At 48.8% G+C, this 22,706-nt stretch overlaps 1 protein-coding gene across 7 annotated transcripts in view; it reads right to left on the bottom strand.

Moving 5' to 3' along the window:
- Nucleotides 1-408: 408 nt before the first annotated feature.
- The window catches only part of celf6 (CUGBP Elav-like family member 6), a 781,535-nt gene continuing 759,237 nt past the window's right edge, over nt 409-22,706 (bottom strand). For 6 of the 7 annotated variants that reach the window (XM_038784111.1, XM_038784115.1, XM_038784113.1 and 3 more), the window contains one exon: nt 420-541. Coding sequence is in view for 1 of the 7 variants with exons in the window: in XM_038784119.1 (XP_038640047.1) it covers nt 516-541 (26 nt within the window). In the remaining 6 variants the exon portion in view is untranslated. Of the gene's footprint in view, nt 542-22,706 lie in introns of all 7 variants that reach the window. The other variant, XM_038784119.1, reaches the window with a different exon arrangement.

The raw sequence follows: 22,706 nt of genomic DNA, 5'->3' as shown, positions 1-22,706 counted from the left end.
TATGACTTTACAGTAGTAGAACTTTTTAATCCCTGTGCCAGCTTGCAAAATGTCCCTTTATCTGTGGATGTCCTTGCCATTTCAGAGGCGTGGATGTGTCACGTTGGCTGTAGGCACACACAATCTTATCCAGCTGGCTTTGGTTTTGTTTTGTTTAAAAGTCAGTATTTGCCATTTAATCCTCTGAACAACAGATATTCAGTACTTATGGATTAATTCTCAGCCACGGTGTGTCTCAATGTCCTCATCACAGTTCCAGTGCGAATATGATTTTTTTTTGTCGTCGTTTTTTTTTGTGTGATTTTGTTTGTTTTTTTTTGTTTCCATTCAACTTCCTTCTTTTTTTTTGGTTCCCCCTCCCCCCCCCCCCCCGCAAAGACCCCCCCCTCCCCCCCCCAAGTCGCTCTTGAAGCGTTTCTCCCCCCCCCCTTTTGAAATCTAATCTGTCTTCGTCCACAGTGATACACAGCAAAATGAAAGAGTCATAGTTTGCAGACTGCACTTGTGACAAAGGGTCACTGAATGCGGCGATGCTTCCATCCTGAGAGAGAGAGAGAGAGAAAGAAAGAGAGAAGGACAGAAAAGAGAAAAAGAACAGTTAATACACCAGGAAAACAGTAATTGATAGTGACCAACGTCAAAACAGTTCAGTGGCAAAGCGAGGCCCTTGAATGATCTAAAATGGATGCCGCCATGTCAATTATGGCTCAAATTGGGTTGTGATATATTTTTTCTCCAAAGACATATCTCTTTCTTCCAAAAGCGTTCCAAGCCTCATTCAATTAAAGATTTAAGGAACGTTGGCAGCGAATGGAAGGGCTTGCAGTGAAACGGGTATTTAAATTTTGTACGTTAACATTCCTTTGCGAATGATGGTGGCAGCAAGCATTTCAAACAAAATGGAAACTCCTCTCATTTACCCTGGTGTTCTGGCCTATCTGCAGAGGCTCAAGGGCATCCACTGCGGCACACTAGCATGCCAGTCCCATTTGCTGTACCGAGCTGTACATTTTCCGCAGAAAGTGGGTTTGAATTTGTTCATGGCACTTCAATGTGATCGCAAGCCTTAGCTGCTTTAAATTGACAGGGCACAGGTGTCGAAAGTAGAACAATGGGGCGCTTTGAACATCTAACTGGAATTGTCGGGGGAGGGGGGGGGGGTGGAAACAGAGTCCTCAATCGGTTTTGAGTTCACAGTGGGCACATGTCTACCAGAAGAGACCTGAGAGTGAAAATAATGGAGTAAAAAACAACACATGTGTAAAACGTGACTAAACCGCACCAAGGCTAGCTCACGATCCTCCACAACGACACCAAGATTTTGCTGAAACTCAAGACGCTAGTACACACAAACAGCATAGGACTAGAGAACACTGGTGTAGAGTTCCCAAGGTTTATGCAAGGTTAGGAGACCTTTGCTCTCCCCACAGGTTCGGAGACGTGCTATAGATTTTCATAGAGGGGGTGGATTGGAAGACCGCTTGAAAAGTTGCTGAATAAATACTTGCTACAAAACAGGAAGTGAGCGTTTTTTGTTTTAAATCAAGGATGGAGATGAATGAAATAAGGGATAGACAGGTGACATGGGTTTAAAAAGTCCACAGTGGCACAGTGGTTAGCACTGCTACCTCACAGCGCCTGGGATCCGGGTTCGATCCCGGCCTTGGCTGACTGTCTGTGTGGAGTTTGCATGTTCCCCCCCGAGCCTGCCTGGGTTTCTTCCGGGTGCTCCGGTTTCTTCCCACAGTCCAAAGGTGTGCAGGTTAGATGGATTGGCCATGATCAATGCGCGGGGTTATGGGGATAGGCCAGGGGTGTGGGTCAAGGGCTGAGGTAGTCTTGATGGGCTGAATGGCGTCCTGCACTGAAGGGAGTCTATGGATGGAGTCTGATAGAGTGGGTTAGATGGGCTAATTGATTGTTTCCTACACTGGAAGCTCTGACATACTTAAAGCCTGAGACTAATTTTACTTAATACCCAACACAGTTAAACAACTGGCTGACATCCATCTTGTCACTTGTTTTCTGATAACAGTAGACAAAGATAGGAACAGGGTCCAGATGTTTACTTGGAAAGTAGGGATATTAATGCTGCCCCAAACGATAGATTAAGTGAAAAAGAGTCGATCGGGGGATGGACAGACCTCAAGTCTCCATTTCCTTAACGTTCCCGTTCAACCCTCTGTACCGGAAAACATTCCCTCGTGCTTTCTGACTGTCTCTGACATAAATGTTGTTGAATAATTGTGTCCTGTAATTAGCTGAATTCTAAGCCCAATTGTACTCCCATCAAGCCCGCAATAAAGGAATAAAAACAATCAGGAAATGGCTCCGGACTTACGCTCTCCTGAAACAGTGGAGGCCAGTAAGAATGGAGCTGCCACGGGCGGCATGTGGCGCAGTGGCTAGCAATGGGACTGCGGCGCTGAGGACCCGGGTTCGAATCCTGGTCCTGGATCACTGTCCGTGTGGGGGTTTGCACATTCTCCCCGTGTCTGCGTGGGTTTCAGCCCCACAACCCAAAGATGTGCAGGGTAGGTGGATTGGCCACGCTAAATTGCCCCTTAATTGGAAAAAAGAATAATTGGGCACTCTAGGTTTATGAAAAAGAATGGAGCTGCCAACAAGATTGTCCTTTTGTGTATGTTTATGCGAGTGATGAATTCTCAAGGCATGCCTGTCAGTTGTCTAACTGTGTCGGAAAATAATTGAAACAGAGCAAATGAAAGGCAGCTGATTTTATCCAGCCACACTCCTTTCAAAGCTCTCAGTTCCTGGTAGTAGCGGAAATCAGGCAATTAGGTGTACTGTCATTTATTTACGGGATTTGGGCGTCGTTGGTTAGTCCAGCATTTATTGCCCATCCCTCGTTGCCCTTCAGAAGGTGGTGGTGAGCTGCCTTCTTGACACCCCTGCGGTCCCTGAGGTGTAGGTACACATACTGTGCTGTTAGGGAGGGAGTACCAGGATTTTGCCCCAGCGACAGTGAAGGAACGGCGATATATTTCCAAGTCAGGGTGCTGGGTGACTTGGAGGGGAATCTCCAGGTGGTGGTGTCCCCAGGTATCTGCCGCTCTTGTCCTTCTGGATGGCAGTGGTCGTGGGTTTGGAAGGTGCTGCCTGAGGAACCTTGGTGAGTTACTGCAGTGCATCTTGTAGATGGCACACACGGCTGCGATTGTTCATTGGTGGTGGAGGTGGATTGGCCATGCTAAATTGCCCTTAGTGACCAAAAAGGTTAATAATAATAATAATAATAATCGCTTATTGTCACAAGTAGGCTTCAATGAAGTTACTGTGAAAAGCCCCTTGTCGCCACATTCCGGCGCCTGTTCGGGGAGGCCGGTATGGGAATTGAACCCGCGTTGCTGGCCTTGTTCTGCATTACAAGCCATCTGTTTGCAAAGTGGGGTTTACTGGGTTACGAGGATAGGGTGGAGGTGTGAGCTTGGGTAGGGTGCTCCTTCCAAGGGCCGGTGCAGACTCGATGGGCTGGATGGCCTCCTTCAGCACTGTAAATTCTATGATAAGATCCCTGGCTGACTTTTCTCAACGCTCCACCATCCCCCCCCCCCCCCCCCCCCCCCCCCCCCGTAAAGACAGAGGAGTATTTCAATATTGAAGCACATTTTCGCTCTGGATTCAGTCTCCACAGTGAATTCTAATGCCTGGCGGCACAGCAGACAAATGGAATGATGAAACTCTTAAGGGGTAGAGCATTGACATGTAAACTGGCCTGGCTTTGCCACTGAATAACATTGAGCTTAATTCACCCAGTCTCAAAGATCTACTTCATCTGAAGGTTACAGGTACAATCAAGCTTGTTAAATTAAGATTTTTCACCAAAAACAAATTTTACAAAAAATGAGAACAAATTAACTGGTTCATATGCTGGCACTGAAGCATGCTGGGATAGAAAGAACAATCATGCCCATTTTAAGTTCCATTGAACGCAAACACTGCAGCTCTTTCTGATACCAGAAATAAAACACGATCACAACTGGCAAACCCCACAGCAACACCAATATCCATTGGAGGACCCTTTTCATTTGCTTTGAGAGCTAAGATGAGGTCAATAGATGAGGTACCACAAAATTGCCTTGCCGTATGCAACACTGAGCCCCACTATCCTGCCACCGCCCTGCCTCTCGCTCACCAACTTCTTACAGTGAGCTGGAGTCCCTGTTAATTCAGTGGGGTCTACTGGGTTGAGGGGGAGGTCGCGGTCGTGAGGGAACAGTGAGCAAGGGGGAGAGACCCTTGCACACACATGCCAAACTTTAATAGTGCATGAAGGAGGGCGGCAGCAGCCCAGTGGCGTAATGGTCAGCACTGCTGCCTCACAGCACCAAGGACCCGGGTCCAATCCCAGCCCCGGGTTCGATCCCAGCCCCAGGTCACTGTCCGTGTTGGAGCTTACACATTCACGTCATGTCTGTGTGGGTCTCACCCCCCACAGCTCAAAAGATGCTCAGGGGAGTTGGATTGACCACATTAAATTGCCCCTTAATTGGCAAAAAATGAATTGGGTACTCCAAATTTAAATGAAAAAATAGTGCATGAAGGAGAGTGGTGAGGAAGGTCTTGGTTTAAAGCATTTTCAGCAAAAGTAAATTGCCAACATTATCGTTTCCCCCCTTGGGATGTTCCCATCGGATGTTTAACTTTTAACAGAATCAATAAAGTTCCTTGCTGTTAAAAAGGAAAAAATGTTGGGAGTATTCTGAGATAGTAAATAGCAATTATTAGATCAGAACATTTGGTGAAGTTTATTTCTCAGCATGCAAGAGTTTTTCACAAGGTAATGTGCAATGTTAGAGCATCATTCGCCAGGAGCGATCAGTTTAGACGGTAATATATTGAAGTGTTTAGGAATGATATAGGAAAGAGTAAAAAGTTCTGAGCAGGCGTTGAGATAACTTGATGAGTTGGGTCAGATACTTTTTTTTTGCCAATCTAACTGGGCAGCACGGTGGCACAAGTGGATAGCACTATGGCTTCACGGTCCCAGGTTCGATTCCCCGCTGGGTCACTGTCTGTGCTGAGTCTGCATGTTCTCCCCGTGTCTGCGTGGGTTTCCTCCGGGTGCTCCGGTTTCCTCCCACAGTCCAAAGACATGCAGGTTAGGTAGATTGGCCATGATAAATTGCCCTTAGTGACCAAAAAGGTTAGGAGGGGTTATTGGATTACAGGGATAGGGTGTAAGTGAGGGCTTAAGTGGGTCGGTGTGGACTCGATGGGCCGAATAGCCTCCTTCTGCACTGTATGTTCTATGTTCTAATTTCGATCTTCACTGAATGAAGTGAGCCAGAAATTTATGGCAATCTTTCTGCTTCCCAAAGGAAATTCTAAGCATTGAAGTACTCAAAGACTTTTAATGTCTAATTAATTTTGTTTCTCAATGTCCGGTTTATTGTTTTTCATTAAATGGCTGCGCATTTTACACCACTGGGTGTGTTGATGGATACGAGGTCTCGAACGAGATGGAACTGGTGAATGGGCAGGCTAATTTTGCGTGAATATGGTTTGCAAGTTTTAAGTTTTTATATAAAATAAATACTTACCCGAATGTGGAGGGATTGCGCCCCACACAGGTCGCGAAGATCAATACCGGTTTCTGCTTCGCCCCATCCCAATTATTCCGCCCTACCCCATTGCCTTCTTCCTCTCCTTCAAGCCCCTTGTCCCCTAACCCACTGGCCCCTCCCTCCCTCCTGCCCCCCGCATTGCCTATTGCCCCCTCCTCTCCACCCAACTGCATCCTTGTGGAGACAACGAGCTGTCTCTGGACAATTAATGGACGCCTGCAGCTCACTGATATGGTGACGAAGCACGAGGCACAACGTTTTAGTCAGCCTCGGAAATGGCGAAGAAAGGGCGGGATTCTCCGTTCACTCAGTCGCGGGTTTCTCGGCGGCGCGCCATTCATTGGCGGTGCTATTCTATATTCCCGCCGTTTATCAATGGGATTTCCCATTGTAACCACCCCAGGCTGCCGGGAAACCGGCCGATGAATTCCGCCCGCTACGTATTTCGGCCCCACGACTTGTTCGCCTGACGTTTCCCACTCTGCCACTTTAACCAGGTTAAGATCGCCACAAAATCAGTGAGTAGAAGAACGTGTGAAGCAACTGGGCATCTCAAAGCCTGAGCTCTTATTTTTTTCAGATAAACAGTAACGCATATTGCCAGCATCACTTTCATGTTCAAAATGGAACAAGGGCCAAAAGGTCCCGTGATCACAGGAGGCAGCGTTGGGAACTTGACAACAGAGGTGCATACAGGCAATTTTGTGTCACTTTTTTTTCGAAAGAACTTTGATGTAATGGGATGATGGTATACGATAGCACTGGAACCTGCATGAGCAACAGGCACTGGGCTACGGATCAAGTGAAAAAGGTCCCTGAATTTCTTCAATACTTGGGTAGATAGTCATTAAAATGGATGACATGAAGAAGGCATCACTTGCTCACATAGATACTCAAAACCAGTGGTGAAATAGCAAGGAGATTGCAGGAATAAAGCCAACTCTATATCTATTTTTTCTCAATAATATATCACACACTTAATAAGGCACCACAACATTTAACTCACACTACAACAGCAAAGGTCAAAGGTCACGATCTGGTCAAGGTAGACCAATCAGCACTCCAGGTTTACTTACAACGACTACTAACGGTTACCATGGGCAATACTATTCACGCACTTCACAACCGCAAATAAAACGTGACCCCACGTCATGCAACGCAGCGACAGTCTGTCACATGACGTCATCAAATGACACCTTCACTGCAAGCGGGCAACTTACGGGTCGGGAAATGTCTCCCCCGTGACAGCTAGAGTCGCTAGGTAACGTCACAGAGTTTGAGAATGACTTGTGGTCATCTGGAGCTATGATTAGGCCCTGCCTGTTTGGTTGTGGTTAGTTGCAAAAGAAGAAAAAATGTTTGGAGATGTAGAGAAATCCTGTTATCTTGATTTTGCTTTTTTTTTTCTCTCTAGTTTGACTTTCTGTTCTTACAAAGCATTTTTAGCTCACAACTGTTTCAACAACAAAAAAGACATTTAACAAGGTGCAACAACATAACTTAGACAACAGAACAAAATAATGTGTTCATGGGGCATTATTACACCCTTGGGCTCTATATTTGACTAACCCTATGGGTAGTAGGACTGTATCAGAGCTTCACTTCATTTCCGTGACTTTGCGTCATCCCAGTTACATTTCACTTCTCGCAATAATTATTCGGCCACCCAAGGCCTCAGTTGGTGTACCACATCCAGTTCCAAGCACCACACTTTGGGAAGGATGTCAGGATCTTAATTTTATATTATTATATTATATTAAAAATAGGAAGTGCTGGAACAGCTCAGTGGAGAGTCATATTTGACGCGAAGTGTCAACTCTCTCTCTCTCCACAGATGCCGTTGAGATCTTCCGGCACTTCCTGTTCTTAACTTCAGGTTTCCAGCATCCACGGTATTTTGCTTTTATTCGGGGGGGTGAGGTACTTCAGTTGTGTGGAGACTACAGAAGATAGCCTTCACCTGTTCCAGCAGAGAAGACTGAGGGGAGATTTAAGGTGGGTTTTTTTTAAATTCTGAGGCGTCTTGATCGACGTGATAGGGATAAATTGTTTCCACTGGAAGAGAGGGGGGGGGGGGGGCGGTGGTGATGGGGATTGCCAGGGGTCAGTAACAAGAGGGGGAAAGATTTACTATTGTCCTGGGAGTGTCCCTTTAAGAAATGTTTTTGTCTTATCACATGGCTTCAGTGATGTCATTGGGCTGTGGCTCTGGGAGTTGGTTTTACTTTCACTTTGGTTCGGGGCTGATTTTGTGGCTCTGAGATCTTTTGCTTTCGTTTTCACATTTGGCTGCTGGACTCAGAAAGAGAAGTAAATTGGAGTGTCTCTCTAGCTTCAGTTTTAAGCTGTTTCCAGATTACTTGATAACTTCAAAGTGTTAACTGTTTTCTGGAATGAATACAAACCTGTTGTTTTGGAAAGGAAACAAGATTATCCATACCAAGTCGTAAAATAGTAAGAGTGCCGTGGGCCACACCTTTGAAAAGGGCTTTCTGGTTTATGGGATCTTGTTATTAAATTGGAACAGTTAAAGGGGAATTTATTAAGGGTGATACATAGATTACTGTAGCTGTGTGGGGTATTTATGTTTGTAGTTGATAAAAATGCTTACTGTGTGTGTTTATAAAAATGTTAACTAAATTCGTAGAATAAAGCTTGCTTTTGATTAAATGTGCTTAAGGCCTCTGTTGAATAACACCAAAAAGGGAGGCCCTTGTGGTCATCCTAACCAAAATCAATAAACAGTTGTAGGTCAGGTGAGCTCCATGATATACTTTGGAGTTTTCTTAATCCCTGGCCCATAGCAGTAGAGTTGGCAAAACAACCAGTGGGGGGACTTCAAGAAAATGATTTTTACAAAGCAAGTTGGCAGGATCAGAATGGAGTTTCAATAATAACTTCCAAAAGAGGACTGGATTATATACTCGAAAGGGGAAACACAATGCCCAGCTATAGAATAGAGCAATGGAGTGTGGCTAGCTCCCTCATAGACTAAATAACTCCATTCTGAGCAGAATGATTAAAAAAAAAGGTTATGGTTCCAAGTTAACGCTACAGTAATGCACTCTACAAAGCGGAATTCTCCACTCATCCGAATTTCCTGATGTTCCCTGAATACATATTGTCACTTTACCAACTGGAGACCGTTACTAAGTTACCTGAAACCCATATACCGCGTTGTTTTAATGTACTGATGAGGATTGGAAGTAAAAAAAAAGAGTGCAGTTCTTTACTTCCTGAGGACTTGCATGTTCTGCAGGTATTACCATGGGTGAGTGGGGCTCTCCAATAACCTGCAATCTTGATGGACATTTATTCTCTGCACATGTCGGATAACGAAGATTTTTTTGCTGATTCATAGACTAGTTGTTTGGTTACCAAAATAAAAAAAAAATCAAAGACATTTTCAGAATGGGAACTGACCCACAAGCTCAATGAATCCACGTCCCTTTTGAATAAATTCCCACCACGACGGACCTGGCCCTCCCGATACCTCTTCTCCTCAGATCAGCAGGTAAGTGCATTCTGATCCTACCCGTCTCCCTGGACATTACAGGAATTCAGTTCTGCAGACAATTGGACTCAGTCTAAAATGTACTGGGCTGTAATTTCCGAATTTTGGCGAGATGCGTGTCGATCCTCCGACCAGTGAGGGGCTAGCAGCAATGCCATGTTAAACGCCAGATAGTGCCCCCCTGGACACCCCCTAGTCACCCCCTGGCCAACACGGTTAGGGCAGCACGGTAGTACAGTGGTTAGCACAATTGCTTCACAGCTCCAGGGTCCCAGGTTCGATTCCCGGCTTGGGTCACTGTCTGTGCGGAGTCTGCACATCCTCCCCGTGTGTGCGTGGGTTTCCTCCGGGTGCTCCGGTTTCCTCCCACAGTCCAAAGATGTGCAGGTTCGGTGGATTGGCCATGATAAATTGACCTTAGTGTCCAAAATTGCCCTTAGAGTTGAGTGGGGTTACTGGGTTATGGGGATAGGGTGGAGGTGTGGACCTTGGGTGGGGTGCTCTTTCCAAGAGCCGGTGCAGACTCGATGGGCCGAATGGACTCCTTCTGCACTGTAAATTCTATGTCTATGTCTAACCCCCATCAGTCCGCCCAGCTCTTGCTGAAGCCCCCCCTCCCCCCACCCCGTCCAGCCACCACGCCGGGTCCCTGACCGCTGAGACCACTGGTCAACCGCGTGGTCGGGTACTTGGGGTGGAGCATCGAAGGAGGGCCTTCAGGTGTCATCCTGAGGACGTCCCACTGGCAAGCAGTGCACGTTGCGATGATGCCTGTTGGAGGGGATGGAGCATGCGCAACCTACGCAAAACAGGTGCCGCCCCCATTTCCGATCACCATTATGGATCCCTTATTGGAAGGCATTGGGTAAATGGACTTATAAAATGCACTGACTGTGCTCATGGGAAAATTTAAAAAATAATAATTTATGGGATGTGGGCCTCGCTGGCTGGGCCAGCATTTATTGCCTAGTTGCCCTGGAGAAGGTGGTAGTAAGTTGCCTTCTCAACACCCTGAGTGTCGGTACACTCTAAGCATTAGAATAATCATTCGGATGATGTTTTGGAGAAGTGTCTTGAGTGAATTTGAAACTTCAATTTAACACATCCCTTGGCATTACTAAACCCATCCTGTCTTATCGTGAAACAAAAAACCCACTTGCATTTGAATCAATTCAGTTTAGAATTCTCTTTTAAAGTAACGCTGCCGGACCAAACTTAAGTTGACGGTAGGCGCCATGCGATTATACCGGGATTTTCAGCCTCGTGCTCCACTGGCTCCTCTCAGAAGGTTAGTGTCCTGCACAGGAACCCATGAAGGATGAGTGTGGATTGCAAACAAGCACAATGCAGCAGATCTTAGGGACGCCGAACGGGGATAAGGTTTGCTCAGGGTCCAACTGGGTTCCGCGAAAGTAATCGCTTTGGAGACCGGGTTTCAGCCCAAATAGGAAAGGATGTTGGAAACCATGGAAAAGGAAGCAATGTAGGGTTGCAGGGATGAAAGGATAGAGAGAGAGAAACATTGGTGTAGAACGTTAAACGGAGGTATTGAATAAAAAATATGATAAATGTATAAATTACGAAAATTGCTCCCACTGTTTCGTAAAGAAACAAAAACCAAGTGAGCATCAATTTAGATCAAAAAGCAGAAAGTTCTGAAAAAACTCAGCAAGTCTGGCAGTAGAAGTAGAGTTAACGTTTTGAGTCCATATAGCTCTTCTTCAGAGCTGAAGAGAGGGAGAAATGTGACGAATTTTATATTGTTTAAGAGGGGGTGGAGTGGCTAGAGCAGAAGGTCAATGATAGGTGGGAGTTGAGAGAGTTTGTAACAAAGTTGTGTTGGGCATGAGACAGAAGAAGGTTCAATGGTGTGAGGGGCCTATAGCAGGTGCTGGTAGTGACGCAAAGATAAGGGGCGCAATTCTCCGACCCCCACGCCAGGTGGGAGAATCGCGGGAGTGCCGGGCGATTCCCGCCGCGCCGACCTGGCACCCGCATGCGATTCTCCCAACCCCCCCCAAAATGGTGTGCCGCGTTTCACGACAGGCCGCTCAGAGAATCGCCGCTCGCCGTTTCTAATGGTCGCGCGCCGATTCTCCGGCCCGGATGGGCCGAGTGGCCTGCCCAATCTGACGGGTTCACGCCAGTGCCAACCACACCTGGTCGCTGCCGGCGTGAACGGCGCGCGAACGCTGTGTGTGCAGCCTGTGGGGGGGGGGGGGGGAGAGGATCGAGCACCTTGGGGGTGCTCAGTAGGGGTCTGGCCCGCGATCGGTGCCCACCGATCGGCGGGCCGGCGTCTCTAAAGGACGCACTCTTTCCCTCCGCCGCCCCGCTAGATCAATCCTCCATGTCTTGCGGGGCGCCCGCGGGGAGGACGGCAACCACGCATGCGCGGGTCGGTGCCGGCCAACCTGTGCATGCGCGGGTGACGTAATGTATGCGCCACCGGCTGCGTAATTTACGCGGCGCCACTTTGACGCGGCACCAAGGCCCGGCGCACGTATTTGACGCGGCGCCGCTCCTAGCCCCCCCCCCCCCCCCCCCGGGGGGGGGGGGGGGGGGGGGGAGAATAGGGGGCGAGGAGCAGCCTCCGACGCCGGAGTGAAACACTCTGGTTTTCACTCCGGCATCAGCACTTAGTCTCCCGATGGGAGAATTTCGCTCAAGATTACAGAGTATGTTAATAGGAGAATAAAGGGAACGGCTTGATGAAAGCAAAACCTAAGAACAAGTGAAAGGTGGCTCAGTGGAGGAGGGGGGGGGGGGGGGGGGCGCAGTTTACTTTGGGACAAAAAATGAAGAGGAGCCATACGGAATCAAAACATCAACTCTTGTCTCTCTCTCTCCACAGACGCTGCCAGACCTGCTGCGTTTTTCCAGCATTTACCATTTTTATTTCAGATGTCCAGCACCTGCGGTATTTTGTTTTTATTTTAAGCATAAATTGAGGATTAAAACCGAAGGGTCGACAGCTGAATTATTTTTCTTTCGCTCAAAAAGGTTAAAGAGTAAGGAATACGTCTGTCTGTTAAAACTACGTCGGTCGCATTTAAGTGGAAATTTGATAAATATGCTGAGAAGTGAAAGGATGTGGGGGAAAGGAGACAGTTACGATGTGGTGCTGGAACTGGCACGTAAGTGGTGTGCTGAATAGCCTCCTGTCCTGGAGTTTATGGAAAGGCGAAAGTCACCCAATAATGCGGTAATTTGCAACCTTGGGGTGACTTAATAAAGGCTCCTGAAAGCTATGCTACAGTCCTGATCCCAGGAGCCAGGCCTGGCTGAAAGTTTACTGGAGACCCGTCACTTCTACCGCCTCCTCCAGGCAGCTTCCGACATTACCGGCCCTGCTGCAGTGGGCAGCCCACGTCCGTCCGGCCTGGGATGAGCAACGTAAACCGGATGACGGTCGTTTTGCCAATATTTAAACGGCAGCTGAGGACCAGTCAGTTTGTGGCCAAAGCACTCAGCTCCCTTGGGTTATTAAAGAGGGCTGACGTATACTCGAATTCAATCTTGTGTTTTGAATTCAAACATCAAGATTAATCGAAGAGATGACCTGTGTGCAGATACAGATACATCTTTGTTAATTGAGTTGTTTGAAAATCAGGCATAAAGAAGGCCGCCCAAAGGCATAAAGAAACAATTGTGAACGTGTTTCTCGCCAACTATGTTTGTTCTTCCATCCCACGACTGGAGTAGTCCATCACCTCTTCCAAACAAAATACAGGGCCCTGTATTCGTTCCGTTGACATGAGGACCCACTGCTGTTTGTGTTAAGGAGATGGGATGGAGTGTGGGCTTTTCCAAAGGCCGGTGCAGACTTGATAGGCCGAATGGCCTCCTTCTGCACTGTAAATTCTACAGTAATAATTTTGATTTTTTGAGAATTGGTTAACTGATTTACCCCCCACCTGTCTTATTTGTGACCAGGTCCTTTATGTTCAACACCCCCCCCCCCCCCCCCCCCCCCCACCCCTCCCGCCTCCCCCGCCGCCCCTACTCCAAAAATATTTGGGGCAGAGAAAAAGCTCCAATCGGAGTGTTGCCTCGTTCGAAAGCAGAACAAAAGCAGCAAATAGCACAATCTGACACAGACTCCAACCTGAGTGAATCAGAACGCAAGGGTTCACACGTGAATGAGTCCTTTGTTGGTACTTTCACTTATTAAAGCAGGGAATCAGCATGATGAGAAATGGGGTCTCCTGGAACATTACAGAATTGTTACAGAATTTGATTATAGAATAATTAGCAGGCATTGACACTGCCTCAGAGAAGGATATTTCTCTTCCCTCCCTTCGCACTTTGGAAATCCAGTCCTTAGCAGCCAGAGACAGGGGCAGGGAGGGGAAACAGCCAAGGGGAATCAAGCCAAGTGTCTGGCGGAAATTAATGGATGATGCCACGCATGAGATAAGATGCAAGGCGACCTCGAGGCAATGAGCGGCGTGGGAAGGTTACACCTTGGCTACCCGTCCCTTGGTAATTAATCAGATGGGATTGAACAAGTGATTGACATAGGGTAAACTACCAGCCCCTGGTGATAAAGAATATAAATAGGTGCTCGGAGACAGGTCTTCAGGAGGAGGGACAATGGAAGACGCCTCCTAACGCTTTGCATGAGGTGACTGCCACTAGCAACAGAGGTCAACACCCTCTCGGTGCCATCCATCTGTTTGCCCTCCAGGTTGGTAAACCATTCTCACCTGTTAATGGGTGGTATGGTTTTCCTGTCTATTTAGCAAATGCATCATGTTTAAACCATTGTTTCTTACTCAACTACTTTAGAATCAGTCAAAAACATACGTAGAAAATAGCAGGAGGAGGCCATTCGGCCCTTCAGGCCTGCCCTGCCCATTCAGTATGATCATGGCTGATCATCAAGTTCAATCCCCTGATCCCGCCTTCCCCCCCAAATATCCTTGATGCCTTTAGCCCCAAGAGCTATATCTAATTCCTTCTTGAACTTACACAACGTTTTTGACTCCACTACTTTCTGTGGCAGTGCATTCCACAGATTCACCGCTCCCTGGGTGAAGAAATTTCTCCTCACCTCAGTCCTTAAAGGTTTACCCCTTGTACTCAAACTATGACCCCTAGTTCTGGACTCCCCCACCATCGGGAACATTCTTTCTGAATCTACCCTGTCTAATCCTGTTAGAATTCTGTAAGTTTCTGTGAGATCCCCTCTCACTCTTCTAAACTCTAATGAATATAATCCTCGCCGACTTAGTCTCTCCTCATATGACAGTCTCGCCATCCCAGGAATCAGCCTGGTAAATCTTCGCTGCACTCCCTCCATAGCAAGAACATCCTCCCTCAGAGAAGGACACTTACAATATGCTCGACCATTTTTTTCTCTTGGGTGATCTGTGCGGCCTAAAGTCAAACCTCACAACATTTAAAATGGATCCACTGACTGGTTCAAATCTCACTCCAGAGACGCAAAGTCTAGGCTGACGCTTCTAATGTGATACCCGTGTGCCCTCTTGGGTGGACGGGAAGGTTTCCACGGTGCTACTTTGACGGAGAACGTGGAGGCCCTCTCTGGTACCCTGGTCCATACTTATTCCTCAGCCACCACCCTCAGAAATAACTATCTGGTCATTATTGCTGCTTTGTGGGACATTGCTATGCACAAATAGGCATTGTGTTTCGTACATTACAACAGTGAGCGCACCTCAAATAAATACTTTGTTGGGCGCAAAGCGCTGAGCTTGTGAAAAGTGCCATAAAAGGGCAATTCTTTCTTGTTGCTCCGAGGACACTGGAGGAGGAGGACACTGGACGATAGAAACAATGTGCTGGAGTCCAGGGAAAAGGCACGGGAATGGCGCAAAATCATAATGCTTTCACTTGGGGAGCCGTTGCAGGCGCCATGGGCTGAATGGCCTCCTCCTGCACCCTAACAATTCTGTTGTCTGAGTGGACAATGGGGATCACGGTTCGAATTTAGCCAGGGCGCGCATGCTGGGCTGAGTGACCTCCTGTTCCTTTTTATTAAGGGCCAATCCACCGACCCGGCGCATCTTTGGGTTGTGGGGGTGAGACCCACGCAGACATGGGGGGGGGGGGGGGGGGGATGTGCAAACTCCACACGGACAGTGACAGCTGGGATCAAACCCGGGTCCTCAGCGCCGTGAGGTTGCAGTGCTAACCACTGCGCCACTGTGCCGTCCTCCTCCCTCTCTACTGTTAAGCACCCTGTGAACGTTGGCATCTGATTGGCCAGTGAGTGCGCCATACTGAAATTCTAAATGAGCTTGGTGGCTGCTGATTCGTCACATGTTTCTGGTTGAAGCTGCACGGCACCTGGTGTCAAGCTGCCCGTGTGCCGCGCCAGATCAAATGGCCAGCCTGAAGCGAATATGCCCCCAGCCGCGAATAATGTCCCCCCCCCCCCCCCGCCTGCGGATTGGCCCTCCCCCGACTGTTCGACTGAGTCTGCAGCCGCCACGCCGAGTTACCGACGGGCGAGACCATGAAAGATCCACGCCATTGGGAACACGGCCATTTGGGGACGGAGCATTGGGGGGGCGGGCCTCAAGTAATGTCCTGAGGTCATCGCTACGTGGTGTGGCGTACTCCTAGAGTACACCGCTTTGGAGGGGGGGGGGGGAGCATCGCGAAAGCAGCGCCGCCCCGATTCTGTCGTAAACTTGGATTCTCCGGCCGACGAACGCGATTTCGGCGTCGGTGACCGGAGAATCCAGCCCCATTCGTTTATATCTCTATTGGGGACATCCCAGGTGTGTCATATTGCCAATGGGATAGACTTCAGGGGAGGTATCTTTTTGTTTATCTGTAAGTTTTCCGGGAATACGGGTGGAGAGAGGGAAAGCTGCCTGGAGCTGTAGACCTCTAAGACCAAGTTAGTGAAGCCCAGGTTTGAGCTAGGGTGTCCACAAACATGTGGTGCCGAAGGAGAATTAGAGAGTCAGCTCCCCGAATGATAGATTAAGGACATGCTGAAATATCATACCTCGGAGTTTAGCAGGAAGACTAATTTGGTGGAATGGAGAATTCAAGTGAATTCCTGAGAGCTGTGCCACACTTTGGTTTGGTCCCAGGAGAAATGAAGGAACCCTCAAGGTTCTGTAAAGTATGGGGGAACTCTCAAGAGTAACACAAGTAGAACAGGGAGTGAGATTTTTGGGATTGTAGAATCAGTGTTTACCAAATATAGCATTAGTTTAGCAGTAATTGCTTTGTTTAATTCTTGTACATTGTAAGCTTTTGTTTAAAACATGGAACCCTACGGCATAATCCTTCCAGTTAATAAGGGGTTTAAATGTATTTTTAACGGTTAATGGTCTCCCATGCGGTCATATTTTTTCCCAGGCTGCCTTTTACTTCAAGCGGGCATTTAAATGCTGGAGAGTTGCCTCTTTGACGTTTGGGAAGATGGGACGAGTTACTGAGTGCAAAGCAATCACCATGCTTCACAGTCATTCAATGGGCAGGAAGTGTTATTTGTGCACAGTGAGATCCCACAGGCGGCTATAAGGTGAACAGCGGTTCAAATCTGTTCAGTGGAAACCCGACGTTATCTGATTCTGATTTGGTCAAATGTTGCAATGAGAAAGTTAATTACGAAAGTCCGACCCCCCGCCGGGTCGGAGAATCCCCGGGGGCGAAGCGAATCCTGCCCCGTCACCCCGACGCCGGCTGCCGTATTCTCCGGCGCCGTTTTTCGGGCGGGGGCGGGATTCATGCCACGCCGGTCGGGGGCCGTTGGCAGTGCCCCCCCCCCCCCCCCCCGGCGATTCTCCGGGCCCCGATGGGCCGAGCGACCGTCAGTTTTGGCCAGTCCCGCCGGCGTGAATCACTCAACTCACGTACTGGCTGGACCTGGCAGGTAAGTCGACGGGGGCCGTCCTCGGAGGGGCGCGGACGGGATCCGACACTGGGGGGGGGCACGGTGGTCTGGCCCGCGATTGGGGCCCACCGATCTGCGGGCGGGCCTGTGCCATGGGGGCACTTCTTCCTTCCATGCCGGCCCTTGTAGAGCTCCACCATGGCCGGCGCAGAGAAGAGAACCCCCCGCGCATGCGGCAAAATAGGGCGGACGGTCTGTGCATGCGCGGAACCACGCATGCGCGAGATCACGCCGCCCCTTCGCCGCCGGCTGGAGTGGCGCCAACCCCTCCGGAGTCCACCAACCCCACAGACAGGTGAGAATTCCTCACCTTGGGGGCCCGTTGACCCCAGAGTCGTTGGCGCAGATTTTCCCGCCGGCGTGGGGACTTGGTCCCCGGTTGGGAGACTCCCGGCTCTGAAGAGACTTTATATTATTTTATCCTCAATACCAAATCAGCTCTCCGGTTTTGTCAAATCTGAGCTTTATTTATTTTTAGGTGTACTACTTTATAGTGGATGAATTAATCCCCTTAAAAGCAGATTGATCTCCACAGTCGAATCACATTTTCCAGATTAGGTGACTTTATTGGAGCAATTACCCCCTCTTGTGGCAAAAACAAAACTCACAGCTTTGTTCTGGCTCCCGCATGTTTCCCTTCGGAATGAAACGCACTCAAATTGGAAGTTATCCCTGGTGACTTTTTACCCCACTTCTATCGCGCACAAAGCATTTATCCTCCGTCAACATTGCACTTAGCTAGACAATCCCATTCTCACTGGTCACACAGCTACAACCACAATGAAATTAATAATAACAACAACAACAATCTGCATTTATCTAGCGCAATTTAACACAGTGACAAGGTGCCTCATGGGAGCGCAGTCCAACAGTGATTCCGAGCCAGCTAACGAGGATTAGGACCGTTGACGCAGATCTTGGTCAAGGGGCACCTTGTCGGGAGCACCCTGTAGGCGATGAGAGAGGGGGGGGGGGGGGGGGGCAGAGGTACTGGGGGAAGGAATCTCAGAGCTTCGGGATGAAGGCGTGGCTGCCAACGGCAGAGCCATGAAAATCGGGGATGTGGAAGAAGCCAGGACTGGAGCAGTGCGGCGGTCTCAGAGAATTGTCAGGGCCGGAGGCGGGGTACGGGGATAAGAAGATTCTAATGCCATGGAAGGAATATGAAGCAAGAAGGTGAATTTTTAAATCGAGGCGGTGTCACACCGGGACCAAGGTGGTTGAGTGATCTAGTAAAGCCACCACAGTCCCAGATGGCCGTAGGCTGCTTTCCCCTTTTGAGGGGTCGAGCTGACTGGCGGTGATTTAACCTGAGGATCACCAAACCTCAGGCGAGGGGCAAGGTTGAGAAGGCGGGGCCTTCATAGATAACCTCAACGAGTGATGAGAGCCTAGATAAGTAAGTTACCCGTGGAGGGATAAAAAGGGCTTTGGTGTAAGTTAGCATTTTACGAGACGGCTGACCTTAAGGGTGCTTTCCTAGAATCTCCCTCACCCTGACAATCTCCTCGCTGCCAATTCATCGAATTTTTCCTCATCGCCTTGGTGATGTTTCAATAGCTGGGTTTATTTTATTTCTCATGGAGTCCATACTGTCTGACGTTATAAGTGAAAGTACCTCAAATGGGGCAACATAAAACACACAACGGACACATGGACAAACTAACGCTCCACTACCCTGCCTTAACGCCCAAAAATAATAAGGACAGGTGCTGAAGAGAAACAGGTTATGCATAAATCAGAAACCAAATGCACCTCTGAAGTGATTTTAAATGAGCAAACATTTTAAATATAAACACAAAACAGTTTCCAGTTAAAGACAGACATTATTCCCTGTGCTCCACATTCCTGTTTAATCTCTAGTTAGGAGCAATTCTACTGCAATCTTCGTTAGGTGGGCAGGGCAGCATTTCACTACATCAGTAGAATGGTCGCAACTTTGCAGGAACATTGACCCGGGTGCCATCTAGTGGGGGAACATCCGCATTTCAAGGAAAATACACATTGTTCGTTAAAAGAGGTATTATTGCTTCAATAGGGACAATGGATAGGCAGTTTCAGCTCCCCTGTTGTGTTGCCATGTCTCTGGTAGCTCAGGTGCATGCACCTCAACCTTTCATGTGCATTTACTTTTATGAAGTGAAAGTCTCAAGGGGCAAGGTTTGTACCACTTCCAGAGACATCCCGACAGTGCAGAAGGAAGCCACCCGGGCCCATTGAGCCTGCACCCACCCTCTGATAGAGCACCGTACCCAGGGCCAACCCCCTCGTCCTATCCCTCCGAACCCAACCGTTTTGAGGGGGATGGCCTGCGCAGGATGCCTTGCACGGCACCAGTGAAAAGCATCAAGGTTTCTTGCGGCTTGTGTGGGCCGTGCCCATCTCCGAAAGACAGCAACCCCGGAGGTGACAGCAGAGTTCGTGGGGGGGGGGGGGGGGGGGGGGGGGGGGGGGGGGGCGAGAGAGGCGCTCCCCAGTAAATGACATCAAATGCTGGGCCTGCAGTAAAGTTGACAGGATCTAGGGGCTTGGCAGAAGCCTCTCGGGGAGGCCCCATCTGAAGTCACAGCTCCAGTTTGCCACAGAGTCGCTCTGGAAAAATGTGACAACTCCACAGTGACCAGGGTAAGGGGGGGGAGGGGGGGATGCGTGGTGACTTGACACTCGTAGGGTCAAGAAAGCAGTTTGATAAGAACACAGGAAAGAGATTAGACCATTCAATCCTTCGAGTGGCACAGTGGTTAGCACGGTTGCTTCACAGCTCCAGGGTCCCAGGTCAAACTGTCTGTGCGGCGTCCGCACGTTCTCCCCACGTCTGCGTGGGTTTCCTCCCACAGCCCAAAGATGTGCAGGTTAGGTGGATTGGCCAGGCTAAATTGCCCTTAGTGTCCAAAAAAGGTTAGGTGGGGTTACTGGGTTACAGGGATAGGGTGGGGTGCACTTTCCAGGGGCCGGTGCAGACTCGAAGGCGCCCCCCCCCCCCCCCCCCCGTTCCTGATTTCCTGAGACTTTGATGTTTCGAAAACGTCACATTTTTAAAAAAAGACACCCTGCTCTGATAAGTTGGAGAATAGGAAGGAATTTCAACAGAAGTACTTCAGAACCCTCCTGCCCTTTAAGGTTTTGCTCAATACGCTTGCTTTGGTAAAGTGCCCCTTTCGGAGATGGGCAAAGAAAGCCAATCAACCCAGCTTTACTTCAGGCTGCAAGCCTCGTAGAAGCATAGAATTTACAATGCAGAAGGAGGCCATTCGGCCCAACATGTCTGCACCAGCCCTTGGAAAGAGCACCCTACTTAAGCCCATGTCTCCACCCTATCCCCCGTAACCCGGTAACTGCACCTAAACGTTTTGGACACTAAGGGCAATTTAGCATGGCCAATCTACCTATCCTGCGCATCTTTGGACTTGTGGGGGGGAAACTGGAGTGCCTGGAAGAAACCCACGCAGACACGGGGAAAATGCAGACAGTCACCCAAGCCGGGAATCGAACCTGGGACCCTGGAGCTGTGAAGCGGCGGTGCTAACCATTGTGCAACCGTGCCTCCAGCTGTTTTTTTTAATGAAGTGATCCCTGGGGCAACGCCTCCACCACTCTATTGAAATATCTACGCTGGGTGACGGTCTCCCATCAGCTCTAAATGTGCCCATCACTAGTTGAGACCCACGTCCCTTGTCCTATTTGTCTGGCTCAGTTTGCAGCAATGCCCCTGGGTTACCTCTCAGTGCCATTTATCTCCCAACACTTTTAGGTGGATGCTTCCTGAATCACCTCCTTTAAAAATTGAAAAGGCAAGGATTGTAGCAGACTTCCCTGATGTACCATCCACGAGGGGGAAAAAAAAATGGTAAAACGGGGAAATAAGAATACTGATCCGAACTGTCATTTTCCTTGTGGCCAACTCTCTGAGCTTTGGGGGGTTGGTTTCGAGGCTGATGGGCAGGATCTAAGTGTCTCCCTTGATGTTGGATGGGGTCAGGAGCAGCGTGTATTGTTCCTCTCCGGGCCAGGTCACTATTCAGTTTCAGCATCATTTATCTCACCTGTAGTGTTGAAAGTTCTTACGGTGAACTTTCCGCAGTCTCCATCGTGTGCCAGTTCCTCAAAAAGGTCAGGAAAGCCAAAATGGACAGATGTTTCCCCCCCCCCCCCTCCCCCCCATTGACTGGTATTTTCTATCTTACTTCGATCCATTGATCCCATTACTGTACCCAATATTGGCGCCAAGCCAAAATGTCTGCCACTGCCAGGATTTTTTCCAAAAACGACACCCCGAGTGTCGTTTTCACCTCACCCGCCTCACATGCAACAGTCGATCATGTTGGATCCCCGTGTCGCCCACGTGACTTCACTAGAAAATGGTATCAGGCAGATGTTAAAGTGCCGATCGCTCTGATCCATAGATAAAATTTACAGTGCAGAAGGAGGCCATTCGGCCCATCGAGTCTGCACCGGCTCTTGGAACGAGCACCCGACCCAAGCCCACGCCGCCACCTTATCCCCGTAACCCAGTAACCCCCACCTAACTTTTTGGACATTAAGGGGCAATTTAGCACGGCCAATCCACCTACCCTGCACACCTTTGGAGTGTAGGAGGAAAGCGGAGCACTCGGAGAAAACCCCACGCACACACGGCGGGGGGGCGGGGGGGGGGGTCTGGACAGAGTAGACAGGGAGAAACCGGTGGAAGGATCGAGGGCACCAATTTAAGATATTTTTGAAAAAGGAGCAAAGGATACATGGGGAGACGCGTTCTCAGGCAGTGAGTGTTTAAGGCCTGGAATGCGCCACCTGAGAATGTGGTTGGAGGCAGATTCAATCGAGGCATTCAAAAGGGAATTGACTTATTCTCTGAAAAGGAAGAATGTGCAGGGCCATAGGGGAATTGCATGGAGCAATTGCTCATAGAAGTCAGAGAGGTCTACAGCTCAGAAACGGCCCTCGGCCCATCGCGCCTACACTGGTCAACAGCAACCCACCTAAGTATTCTAATCTAATTCTCCAACACTTGGCATTGCAAGTGCAAACTAAATACTCCCTAAACGTCGAGGGTCTCTGCCTCCGCCGCCCTCTCAGGCAGTGAATTCCACACTCCCACTGTCTGGGTGAGACAGGTTTCCCTCACATCCCCTCTAATTCTCCTGCCCCTTACCTAAATCTATGCTACCCTGGTCATTGATCTCTCTCCTCTTGCACGTAACTACTCTGTGATTCTGTGGCTTCTCTCTCATCTAATGAGGCTCATTCTCCATTTATAATAATGATTACCCATAGGCCACAACGCTTGTCTCCCAGTACAATACAAAGGCCTGTCGTCCTATCCATCTTGAGATTCGCTCGTTCTGTTCTCTTTCAACTCATGTCTTCGTCCACACCTCATTTATGTCAAAGTCATTCAGGTCTGTGCAGTCTATCACTAATTATGGAAAAAGGATTCATTCAGTATCCTAACCATCTTCATTTTCTTCCCAAAATGTTCTTCACATTGCGCATTTCTTCTATCACCAAAATCTAAGAATTCTGCTGAAACATTTCCTCACATTGTGCTTTACTTCTGCAGCTTTCCTCTTTCCCAAAGTCTCCCGACATCTTCCCAGATGTTCATGGTAGTAATTTCCCTCATCTTTCTTGTGGCTGGAATGTATTTTCCTGCTCGCTTTGCTTCTGACCGATCGACCTCGACAGGATGTCCACTGATCCCGCATGTTCCATGCTGTGTCAA

This window comes from Scyliorhinus canicula, chromosome 24, assembly GCF_902713615.1.
Source record: "Scyliorhinus canicula chromosome 24, sScyCan1.1, whole genome shotgun sequence".
NCBI classification, from domain to species: domain Eukaryota; kingdom Metazoa; phylum Chordata; class Chondrichthyes; order Carcharhiniformes; family Scyliorhinidae; genus Scyliorhinus; species Scyliorhinus canicula.
This window is presented reverse-complemented; position numbering and strand designations above follow the sequence as displayed.